This window comes from Oncorhynchus mykiss, chromosome 25 (genome assembly GCF_057628025.1).
Source record: "Oncorhynchus mykiss isolate SJ-2025 chromosome 25, ASM5762802v1, whole genome shotgun sequence".
Lineage (NCBI taxonomy): Eukaryota > Metazoa > Chordata > Actinopteri > Salmoniformes > Salmonidae > Oncorhynchus > Oncorhynchus mykiss.
In genome coordinates, this window is record NC_143046.1 from 72864345 (window position 1) to 72876681 (window position 12337).

Genomic DNA, 12337 nt, shown 5'->3' on the forward strand with positions numbered 1-12337 from the left:
AAATCAGGTCCATGGGACCACGCAGCCGTCAAAATAGATGGCATCATGAGGCAGGACAATTATGTAGATATATTGAAGCAACATCTCAAGACATCAGTCAGGAAGTTAAAGCTTGGTCGCAAATGGGTCTTCCAAATGGACAGTGACCCCAAGCATACTTCCAAAGTTGTGGCAAAATGGCTTAAGGACAATAAAGTCAAGGTATTGGAGTGACCATCACAAAGCCCTGACCTCAATCCTATAGAAAATGTGTGAGCAGAACTGAAAAAGCATGTGCGAGCGAGGAGGCCTACAAACCTGAGTTACACCATCTCTGTCAGGAGGATTGGTCCAAAATTCACCCAACTTATTGTGGGAAGCTTGTGGAAGGCTACCTGAAACGTTTGACCCAAGTTAAACAATTTATATGCAATGCTGCCAAATACTAATTGAGTGTATGTAAACTTCTGACCCACTGGGAATGTGATGAAAGAAATAAAAGCTGAAATAAATAATTCTCTACTATTATTCTGATATTTCACATTCTTAAAACCTCTTAGGGCTAGTGGGCAGTTTCCTGAATTTCTGCCTGACTGACATGCCCAAAGTAAACTGCCTATCCCAGATGCCACGATGCCAGGATATGCATATGATTGGTAGCATTAGATAGAAAACACTCTGAAGTTTCTAAAACTGTTGAAATAATGTCGGAGACTTGAACAGAATTGATATGTTGATATGATATAGGGGGGTTTTCAGATCCCAGGCTCTTATTATGGAAACCTATTGGAAACCCATTTGTCCTTCATCCAAATTGCAACTCCTATGGATTAAATGTCAGGAATTGTGAAAACCTGAGTTTAAATGTATTTGGCTAAGGTGTATGTAAACTTCCGACTTCAACTGTATATAGTCTATACTGTATCCTTCAGACTTTTATCTCCCTCACCAACTTTAAACATCTGCTATCTGAGCAGCTAACCGATCGCTGCAGCTGTACATAGTCCATCGGTAAATAGCCCACCCAATTGACCTACCTCATCCCCATACTGTTTTCTGCTCTTTTGAACACCAGTATCTCTACCTGCACATGACCATCTGATCATTTATCACTCCAGTGTTAATCTGCTAAATTGTATTTATTCGCCTACCTCCTCATGCCTTTTGCACACAATGTATGTAGACTCTTTTTTCTCTCTCTCTTTTTTTTCTACTGTGTTATTGACTTGTTTATTGTTTACTCCATGTGTAACTCTGTGTTGTTGTCTGTTCACACTGCTATGCTTTAGCTTGGCCAGGTCGCAGTTGTAAATGAGAACTTGTTCTCAACTAGCCTACCTGGTTAAATAAAGGTGAGATAAAAAAATAAAAAAATATTCTGTACTATCTATTGCATCTTAGCAGCTCTGTCACTGCTCATCCATATATTTTATACTTATATATTCTTACTTCGATTTTATACACCTGTCAGCAACGAGTGTGGCTGAAATAGCCGAATCCAGTCATTTGAAGGGGTGGCCACATGCTTTTGTATATATAGTGTATGTAATGTGTTTCACTGTGGGGTTTGTCTGTGTACATGAGGTGTTTATGGCCCGCCCAACTCACTACTCTGGACAGTTCTGATTTAGAATATGTGGTCAACTACAAATATCTAAGTGTCTGGTTAGACTGTAAACTCTCCTTCCAGACTCACATTAAGCATCTCCAATCCAAAGTTAAATCTACAATCGGCTTCCTATTTCGCAACAAATCCTGCTTCACTCATGCTGCCAAGCATATCCTCGTAAAACTGACTATCCTACCGATCCTTGTCATTTGCAAAATAGCCTGCAACACTCTACTCAGCAAATTGGATGCAGTCTATCACCGTGCCATCCGTTTTCTCACCAAATAGATTTTGTCATCCATATACTACCCACCACTGCGAAATGTATGCTCTTGTTGGCTGGTCCTCGCTACATATTCGTCGCCAAACCCACTGGCTCCAGGTCATCTAAAAGTCTTTGTTAGGTAAAGCTCTGCCTTATAACAGCTCACTGGTCACCGTAGCAACACCCACAGATAGCATGCGCTCCAGCAGTTATATTTCACTGGTGTCGTGGAAAATTGTAAGATTATAATATAATGCTTGTATTGCATTATAATGGTTGTTTTATTCGACAGAATAGAGTATTGTGTGTGTGTGTTCCACTGAGGATGGGCCTCTATGAGATAGCACTGACAGGAGAGATTTACGATTTCTTTGGGTGATAAAACCTAAAGAGCATTCCAGATAACATGAGGTAATGTTTTTGTGCTATGAAGTACCAGGAATGAGATTAGAACCTCGTCTGAGGGACCAAACTGAACGATAATTTATAGCGAATGTTATCTGGCTAAGGGATACTCCTCTCTCTCAAGTAAAAGTCTTTCTTTGTGAACTGTTCCTAAGATCTGTGGTTCGTCATGTAGGTTGAGAGGGGTGTATCTTGGCTATAAAAGATATTTGTACTTTTCTGATGTCACTTTCAATGGTTTATTAGAGATGGTGCATCATTGAAAGTCAAAATGCTATTGCAAAGCTCTTATTATTATTAAAAATGTAGTTAAAGTATAACTCTGACTGGTGTGTGAAGTTTGTAACTCTCCTCATTTGGTAAAGCAGAAATAAGCCACCACGCTGGTCATCCCCAAAGCCAACACCTCCTTTGGCTGCCTTTCCTTCCAGTTCTCTGCTGTCAATGACTGGAACGAATTGCAAAAATCACTGAAGTTGGAGACTTATATCTCCCTCACTAACTTTAAGTGTCAGCTATCAGAGCAGTTTACCAATTGCTGCCGCTGTACACAGCCCATCTGTAAATAGGCCATCCAGCCAACTACCTACCTCATCCCCATATTTGTTAATCTGCTCTTTTGCACACCAGTATTTCTACTTGCACATCCTCATCTGCACATACATTGTAATTACTTTGCCACTATTGGTCTATTTATTGCCTTACCTCCTTACTTCATTTGCACACACTGTATACAGATTTTTGTATTGTATTATTGACTGTACGTTTGTTTATCCCATGTGTAACTCTGTGTTGTTGTTTTTGTTGCACTGCTTTGCTTTATCTTGGCCAGGTCACAATTGTTGGTTAAATAAAGGTGAAAAAAAATATATGAAAAATAAAAACTCTACTAGTGTCTCCATGTAGGGGTTATTTCTGTCCAAAATAGAGTAAAGGAAAACCTCAGTTATGTAGCTGGTCTGTTCTCTGGATGCCACAGCTGCAGAAGTGACTCCCCTCTCTCTCTTGTCTGGAAGCTGTTGAGCTGAGATCCAGATGTTCTCAACCCTTCTGGGACATGCGAATGTAACAGTGAATAACAGAGAGGGGTCTGCTCAGGAACACAAACACAACTAGAAAAGAACATTCAATGATATACAGTAGGAGGAATGTTAGATAGGGAACCATATGAATCCTCTCTGTGACATTCCAGGACGGGTGCAAGGTCTGGAAAGGATACTGTTTTATGTCACACTTGTGATAATGCATCTATGTTCTTTAACTTTCTCATGTGAAGAAAACGCCCAACATTTTCTTTATTGGATTCCAAACAGATGAGAACCCAGCAAAAGGCCTCTAGGCCAGGTGTCTTTGACTTGGTAGCTCTCCAGCATGAGCAGGTGGCATAGTCTGGAGAGAGATAAATAGAGGGAAAGGGAGAGAGAAAAAACAATCCATATAATGACTTATGGAGGAGAGAGAAGAGAGAGAGAGAGAGAGAGAGAGAGAGAGAGAGAGAAAGAGAGTACTCCAAACAATGACGTATGGAGTAGAGAGAAGAGAGAGAGAGAAAGAGAGAGAGAGCACTCCAAACAATGACTTATGGAGGAGAGAGAAGAGAGAGAGACAGAGAGAGAGAGAAAGAGTGAGAGAGAGAGCACTCCAAACAATGACTTATGGAGGAGAGAGAAGAGAGAGAGAGAGAAAGAGAGAGAGAGAGAGCACTCCAAACAATGACTTATGGAGGAGAGAAGAGAGAGAAAACAACTCCAAACAATGACTTGTGGAGGAGAGAGAGAGAGAGAGAGAGAGAGACAGAGAGACAGAGAGAGAGAGAGAGAACAACTCCAAACAATGACTTATTGAAGAATCTCCTGGAAGCCCGTTATGTTGGAATGGAATGCCCCTCTCTTGTGTGGCTCAGCACTGGACCTATAATCACTCACTATAGGGTCTCTGAGTCTCCTATACACACTACTGATCTGTGCCGGAGCCTCACATCCTTTGTGTACTGTCCTCCCTTGCCTCAATAAAACATATTAGTCTAACACAGACAGGTAATGCTGCTGTCAAGACATGGCCAATATATATATCAAACTAATTGCTCCATTCTTTTTGTCACTAATCATCCCCATTTTATTGTGCTCCGAGTTAGGAAAAGAGTCAGGACCATTGGTGGGTAGCATCTGTTTGGCTATAGCTTCCTCTTAGCTAATGCCGTTCAGTTACATGGACTTTTCTCATGTCACGTTTTCCACTGCAACTCATTTGATTTTTCTTTTGAAGTTTTGGAATAAAACAATCAATTGCTTCAGAATTGTTGGCTATTCATGTTTATAAGCCAATTTAGAGGTGAGGTTATCAACTTCGCTGTAGGTCTGTGTTGGCTACTTAGAAAAGTTGAAAAAAAGATTTAAAAGGAGGGGTTTTATCCAACTGGAATTTTCTCACTGTGCGGTTTCTTATTTGTCCTCTATAAAACGTGATGGAGAGGGAGGAGTTTTCAGTCTCCTCGCCATAGGATTGTGAGCGGTTGTTATTGAGCATCTCGGTCCAGTCCAGCTGTTCTCATCCGGACACCCATGAGACTCAGGCAGGCACCGTAAAAGCTTTACAGTGGGCTAGAAGGCTATCTACAGAACTTCTGATGGTGACGACTCTCGGCGATGCAATTGTAGGATTGTAAACAGTGGGCTTTTAGACAGTGTCCTTAAATGGATGGAGACGTCATGGACCTCTCGGTACACAATAACATTTGGAAAGTTTCACAAAATGCCCTCTCGGTACTCAGAGGACTCTAATCTAGGCGGCAATTCTGCCACACATTTTTAGATTTCGATTTTTTTAAATGATTCCATTGTGCCACAGAGATAATGACTGATTTCAGCCCGTGCATAAATTAGCCTAATTATTGTACGAGCTACTGCGTGGAGACAAGTTAATGTTTCACTTCTGAGTTCTTAGATTTTTTGGTGGGGGGGCAACGCGAACTGGAAATGGGAGCGTGCCTTTGCTGTGCCTTGTAAATTTTTACAGCCTGGTGCCAAGGGACAACAACAACAACATGGGTAGCGGTAGTAGTCGAGGAAAGAAGGTTGCTCCTGCCAGTGTCAACGAGATAAACTCATTCAGAAGAGATGACAACACAGTCCACGTTTTGAAAGAGGAAAGACACTTGTTCAAACCATTGAAAATAACAAAATCTACGAATTCAAGTCAGTCACGAAATAGAGCGCAACAAGACTGCCACAGTGAAGGACACGATTCTGAATTTTCCGTAGAGGATGATGACATTGATGTGGAACTGAATCAAGTTCTACAGGAATATGACAATCGGGAATTGCGTTCCAAGAGGAAAACGTATCAAACGAAACCTTTCATAAGGTCTAATACATATGGGTTATGTTATTCCAGTCGAGTCCACAATGAAAGCGTTTTCAATTCAACCCCTCACTGGCAGAGTTCTGAATTGTCGGAGGGGCCTGGGGCATGTTGTCCAGATAACGGTTCTGTTGGAGTCAAGGACAAGAAAGGCACCCCGGTCTTCAACCAGTTTTGCAAAAATACACAGATTCAGTTCTCAAGCAGAACTCAGGAAAATGTAAGAATATTATTTTTTCTTGTTCTGGTCAGTGGTGATGGACAAGGATAATCAAATTGACAGAATGTTGATCTACGATTTCCTGTTTTAAAATTACTTAACCAATGGTATGGGTAACATATTAAAACATTTGTATGTTTTAAGTTATCTGCAAACTATATATTGTTTTCTGCCAACTCTATTGTCAAAACTCTTAACAGGACTTGTTGACAACGGGGTCAGCTTGTGTGGAGTCAGTGCCTCGAGCAGAAACAGACTCGTAAGTAGCCTATCCTGCTCTTTCATAAATTATTCATTTTTAGCTCAGTGTCGCACACACACGATTTCTGTAGTAACTGAAGATCGGGCAAGATCAAATTCACCTTGAGCATATCAAAATACCAAGCCATTGTGCTTTGGGCTGATCAGATTAGTTCCACGTCTGCAAACAACTTGGAAACAAACAGGTGTTTTATTGTGGCTAATTTATTTATATTATTTAAAACATGGAAATATGCTGAAAATGAAGACTGTAATAACATATCTAATTGTAATTTGGAATAATTTGGAAATAGACCGTGGCTATATATATATTGCCTCTATGGCTCACTGACTGAGCCCATTTGCGCATCAGAATTTGGTCCACAGTTTCATTCAAGCTATTTCTTCAGGCTATGTCTGAAACCCCCTCTGCCAGTTATTTTATTGTTCTTACAATTATTGACATATCTATCGGTTCCCCCCCCTCCAGAGTCCTGGACGATGGCAATGGTCCCTCTCTCTCCATGCCTGTCATTCTGTATGATGGATCAGAAGTGGACCTGATGGAGACCATAGAGAGGGAGTTTAGTTGACCTCACAGGAGAGACTAAAATAGCAGGATAACTTTTCAACCAAATATTTGTTTTTTGAATGAATGGTGAAGGTGCATAATGATGGAGGAATTCAGATATGATGCTATTGTTTTAGCACTACCCACAATTTTTTTTAAGGAACTGGCCAGTGTTTCCAGATTTATATGAAATAGGACCTATAATTAACTACAATATGAATTTAATAATTTTCCCCAAAAAAAATGGCAATTAAGTATGTTAAAAAGCAGTTTTTCTGTGTTGAAATGGTGTGGGTGTACTCTAACAACAGAATGGTGTGGGCGTACTCCAACAACAGAATGGTGTGGGCGTACTCTAACAACAGAATGGTGTGGGCATACTCCAACAACAGAATGGTGTGGGCGTACTCCAACAACAGAATGGTGTGGGCATACTCCAACAACAGAATGGTGTGGGCATACTCCAACAACAGAATGGTGTGGACGTACTCTAACAACAGAATGGTGTGGGCGTACTCTAACAACAGAATGGTGTGGGCGTACTCCAACAACAGAATGGTGTGGGCATACTCTAACAACAGAATGGTGTGGGCGTACTCCAACAACAGAAGGGTGTAGGCGTACTCCAACAACAGAATGGTGTGGGCGTACTCCAACAACAGAATGGTGTGGGCGTACTCCAACAACAGAATGGTGTGGGCGTACTCCAACAACAGAATGGTGTGGGCGTACTCCAACAACAGAATTGTGTGGGCGTACTCCAACAACAGAATGGTGTGGGCGTACTCCAACAACAGAATGGTGTGGGCGTATTCCAACAACAGAATGGTGTGGGCGTACTCCAACAACAGAATGGTGTGGGCGTACTCCAACAACAGAATGGTGTGGGCGTACTCCAACAACAGAATGGTGTGGGCGTACTCCAACAACAGAATTGTGTGGGCATATACCATTCATTAAAAATGTTAAGGTGAGTAGACTGCTGATTGCCCAGCTGACATCTTCCTGTATGAGGAAATAGCAAAAAAAAATATAGACGGTCTGTTTGAGGTGGGTTTTTTTTCCAATTTATGCTTTGGCCAAAAATAAGAGTATAGAATGAGTCAACGACATTTCAGTTAAGAGAATATTAACTTTTAAAAGTGAGATGTACACAGGATAGTTACTTTAAACTAAGATACGTGACATGGTTCAATGTGCCAATAAATCAGCACAATCTACTTTTCAGTTTTTTCCAATTGCCGCCATCTTGGAGCTAAAATCGGGATCAAGTTTACTGTGCTAAAGCAGATACAAAAAGAGTAATAGAGAGCATTATACAATATAGCAAACTCTTTATGCATGTCCGCTATTGATCAAATCAAATTGTATTTTTCTCATGTTTCGTAAAAACAACAATGCAGAGAGAAAAATAGAAAAAGAAAAATATATATAACACAAGGAATAAATACACAATGAGTGATGATGACTTGGCTATATACACGGGGTACCAGTACCGAGTCGATGTGCAGCGGTACGAGGTAATTGAGGTAGATATGTACAGTTCATATAGGTAGGGTCAGTGTTTTATTCGAGACTGAGTCAAGACCGAGACCAGAAAAATGACCAATTCAAGACCATGATTGTAATTGTGTAAAATCGCCACCATAATACAAGTTAAAAATGTCCAGTACTTCTGTGTTCATATTTCAGAAGAACATATGGATTCTTTAGACCAGGGATTCGTAAACTTCTTCAGCCTGGGACCCAAATGAGAATTTCTGTGTTTTCCTGGGACCCAACCTTACGAAAACATGCCCCCTTTTGGGAGTCCTAAGTGAGGGGGGGCCTTTAGTGGCCTTTTTCTTGACTGTATAGAGACAAAATAAATAAAGTTAATTTCCAGCAATTCTACACATTCGGCAATTGGGAGAGAAAATTCTGCAGTGTTAAAGCACTGAACATTTTGCCATGAAGTCTGAACATTTTGCCATGAGAGGGAGAGAGCATTTATAATTTTTATAATACATTTCATGCAATTCTACTCATTTTGCCATGGGGCAGAGATAAGAAAATTGCATTTTTTAAGCTAATTTCCTGCAATTCTACACATTGGGCCATGACTTATGCCTTGCTAATATGATATCTGAGTGAGAGTGACTAACAAAATCAATGTGGGCCCCCAGTAGGTCAGGGCCCATGGGCACATGCCCTGCTTGTCCGGTCGGTATTCGTCCATGATAACTACAAGTTTAGATAGCTGGCTAAACAAACTTACCAATCTAAAATCTGTTAGCTGAGATGGCTAGTTGAGTGACAAACATAAAAAGAGAAAAACTGCTGGTGCACAACCAAATTTGTGTATTCTACTATTCTACATGAAATATGTGGTCCTTTATAGCTCAGTTGGTAGAGCATGGGGCTTGTAAGGGTAGGCGGTTCGATTTCTGGGACCACCCATAGATAAAATGTATGCACCCATGACTGTGAGTCACTTTGGATAAAAGCTTCTGCTAAATGGCATATTTTCTAACTCTCAACAGTAATTTGAGACCCTGACTAAGTTGCTAATAAAAAAAACACATCTGCAACCCATACTTTAACAAAGGCTGCTTTAGACACTCAGAATGGTGAAAAAATGCCTGCTGAGTGCAAATAGGGAGCCACTCTACAAATGATCACTAACCCAAACAGATCTATAATAGATAAAAATACAATTTCCTCCAGTCTCCCCTTACTAATAGTGAGGACGCAACTTTAAATCATTCCCACCACTCTTCCCTAACAGCGAATTAAGGAAGTTCTGACAAACGCTACAAATTTTGAGGATATTTTTCAACAAAAGTTAAGGACAGTATGTAGGAAGCCCTGGTTTCGATAGGTGATAAGATATTGTCATAAAAGGGGTGTGGATATTTGGCCTGGCAAAGGGGCTTTATGCGCTGACTGAATGGGAGCCGAACATCTGGAGGTTTTACTCGGCTGGTCTCAGCAGGTCTCAGGAAGAAATTACAAGTCCTCATTGTCCGAGACCAAGTCAAGATCGAATAAATAAGTATCGGACACAGAGACTAGATGAAGTGAGTACTGGGGCGGCAGGGTAGCCTAGTGGTTAGAGCTGACAAGGTACAAATCTGTTGTTCTGCCCCTGAACAAGGCAGTTAACCCACTGTTCCTAGGCTGTCATTGAAAATAAGAATTTGTTCTTAACTGACTTGCCTAGTTAACTAAAAATAAACTACAACACTGGGTAGGGGTAAAGTAACTATAGGCAAAAGGATAAATAATAAACAGTAGCAGCAGTGTATGTGATGAGCAAAAAGGGTGAATGCAGATAGTCCGGGTAGCTATTTGATTAACTCATTATCAGTCCTATGGCTTGGAGGTAGAAGCTGTTCAGGGTACTGTTGCTTCCAGACTTGGTGGATCGGTACCGCTTGCCGTGCGGTAGCAGAGAGAACATCTTTAGGGCCTTCCTTTGACACCGCCTGGTATAGAAGTCCTGAATGGCAGGGAGCTTGGCCTCAGTGATGGGCCAGACGCATTGCTCTCTGTAGCACTTTGCGGTCACATGCCAAACAGTTGCCATACCAAGTGGTGATGCAGCCAATCAAGATGCTCTTAATGGTGTAGCTGTGGAATTTTTAGAGGGTCTGAGGGCCCATGCCAAATATTTTCAGTCTCCTGAGATCGAAGAGGCATTGTCGTGCCTTCTTCGCGACTGTTGGTGTGTGTGAACCATGTTAATTAATTCTTTAGTGATGTGGGCACAGAGGAACTTTAAGATCTTGATTAGTGCCATATTGACACATATCTATATATATATATATATATATATATATATATACACTGTACCAGTAAAAAGTTTGGACACACCTAATCATTCAAAGGTTTTTCTTTAATTGTACTATTTTCTACATTGTAGAATAATAGTGAAGACATCAAACTATGTAATAACACATATGGAATAATGTAGTAAAAATGTGCAGCACTCCATCACTCTCCTTCTTGGTCAAATAGCCCTTACACAGCCTGGAGGTGTGTTTTGGGTCATTGTCCTATTGATAAACAAATGATAGTCCCACTAAGCGCAAACCAGATGGGATGGCGTATCGCTGCAGAATGCTGCGGTAGCCATGATGGTTGTGTGCCTTGAATTCTAAATAAATCACAGACAATATCACCAGCAAAGCACCCCCACACCTCCTCCTCCATGCTTCACGATGGGAACCACATGCTGAGATCATCCGTTTACCTACTCCACGTCTCACAAAGACACAGCGGTTGGAAACCAAAAAAAATTACATTTGGACACATCAGAACAAATGACACATTTCCACCATTCTAATGTGCATTGCTCATGTTTCTTGGCCCAAGCAAGTCTCTTCTTATTATTGGTGTCCTTAAGTAGTGGTTTCTTTGCAGCAATTCGACCATGAAGGCTGGATTCACACAGTCTCTGAACAGTGGATGTTGAGATGTGTCTCTTACTTGTACTCTGTGAAGCATTTATTTGGGCTGCAATCTGAGGTGCACTCTAATGAACTTATTCTCTGCAGAAGAGGTAACTGGTTCTTCCTTTCCTGTGGCGGTCCTCATGAAAGCCAGTTTAATCAAAGCGCTTGATGGTTTTTGCGACTGCACTTGAAGAAAGTTGTTGACATTTTCCAGATTGACTGACCTTCATGTCTTAAAGTAATGATGGACTGTCATTTCTCTTTGCTTATTTGAGCTGTTCTTGCCATAATATGTACTTGGTCTTTTATCAAATAGGGCTGACAGAGCTGATTGGCTCAAACGCATTAAGAAGGAAAGAAATTCCACAAATTAACTTTTAACAAAGCACACCTGTTAATTGAAATGCATTCCAGGTGACTACCTCATGAAGCTGGTTGAGAGAATTCCAAGAGTGTACAAAGCTGTCATCAAGGCAAAGGGTGGCTACTTTGAAGAATCTCAATTATAACATTTATTTTTGATTTGTTTTAACACTTTTTGGTTACTACAAGATTCCATGTGTTATTTCAAAGTGTTGATGTTTTCAATATTATTCTACAATTTAGAAAATACCAAAAATAAAGAAAAACCCTTGAATGAGTAGATGTGTGCAAACTTTTGACTGATACTGTATATATATAAATAAATTAAATACTGCATTTGCAGCACGATGCAGGGCTACAGACACCAACCAATCTAATAAACTATTAATTATCTCCATGGATATGTCTGTCAATGTGTAATAGACAGAATCATCCAGTGGTCTATTCCAATGTGGGATTCAACATTGTGTCAGTGCACAAAATTGCTGCAGAAACAATTCGGTCTTACAAAACATTTGGCATTGAGCAATGTCCTTGTAGTTTTGTAGTCTTAATGTTGCGAATTTAAAAGTCTGGCATTCTCTGGATTTATGGTGCTTTCAAAACAACTGGAAACTCGGAAACAAACAAGGCTGAATCATGATAACAGTCATTGATCTTCAAGTCGTAGCTCCAGAAAGAGGCCGGATTTACAATTCTGAGTTGGATGACCGTTCAAAATGTATTTTCCCAGTCGGAGCTAATTTATTCTCAATTTCCCAGTTGTCTAGAGTAAAACAGCTGAAAGACTTCACTTATTTCAACAAGGCTTATGGGCATGCTATAATACTTGAGCAAAAGGCATATTTTTCTCTCAATGCCTACTTTTAAAAAGGTATGTGCTAGGGAT

At 40.5% G+C, this 12337-nt stretch overlaps 1 protein-coding gene across 2 annotated transcripts; it reads left to right on the top strand.

The window, feature by feature from the left end:
• The first annotated feature begins 4705 nt into the window (after window positions 1-4705).
• LOC118944312 (uncharacterized) lies at window positions 4706-8048 on the top strand. Of its 2 annotated transcripts, none has more exons than XM_090221012.1 (3): window positions 4706-5838; window positions 6039-6097; window positions 6961-8048. In XM_090221012.1, the coding sequence occupies exons 1-3, from the start codon at window positions 5302-5304 to the stop codon at window positions 7265-7267; spliced, it is 903 nt and encodes a 300-aa protein (XP_090077138.1). In that variant the 5' UTR covers window positions 4706-5301; the 3' UTR covers window positions 7268-8048. The 2 variants fall into 2 exon arrangements, with proteins under 2 accessions (XP_090077138.1, XP_036818729.1); XM_036962834.2 differs by lacking the exon at window positions 6961-8048 and adding an exon at window positions 6569-6805.
• Window positions 8049-12337: the final 4289 nt, after the last annotated feature.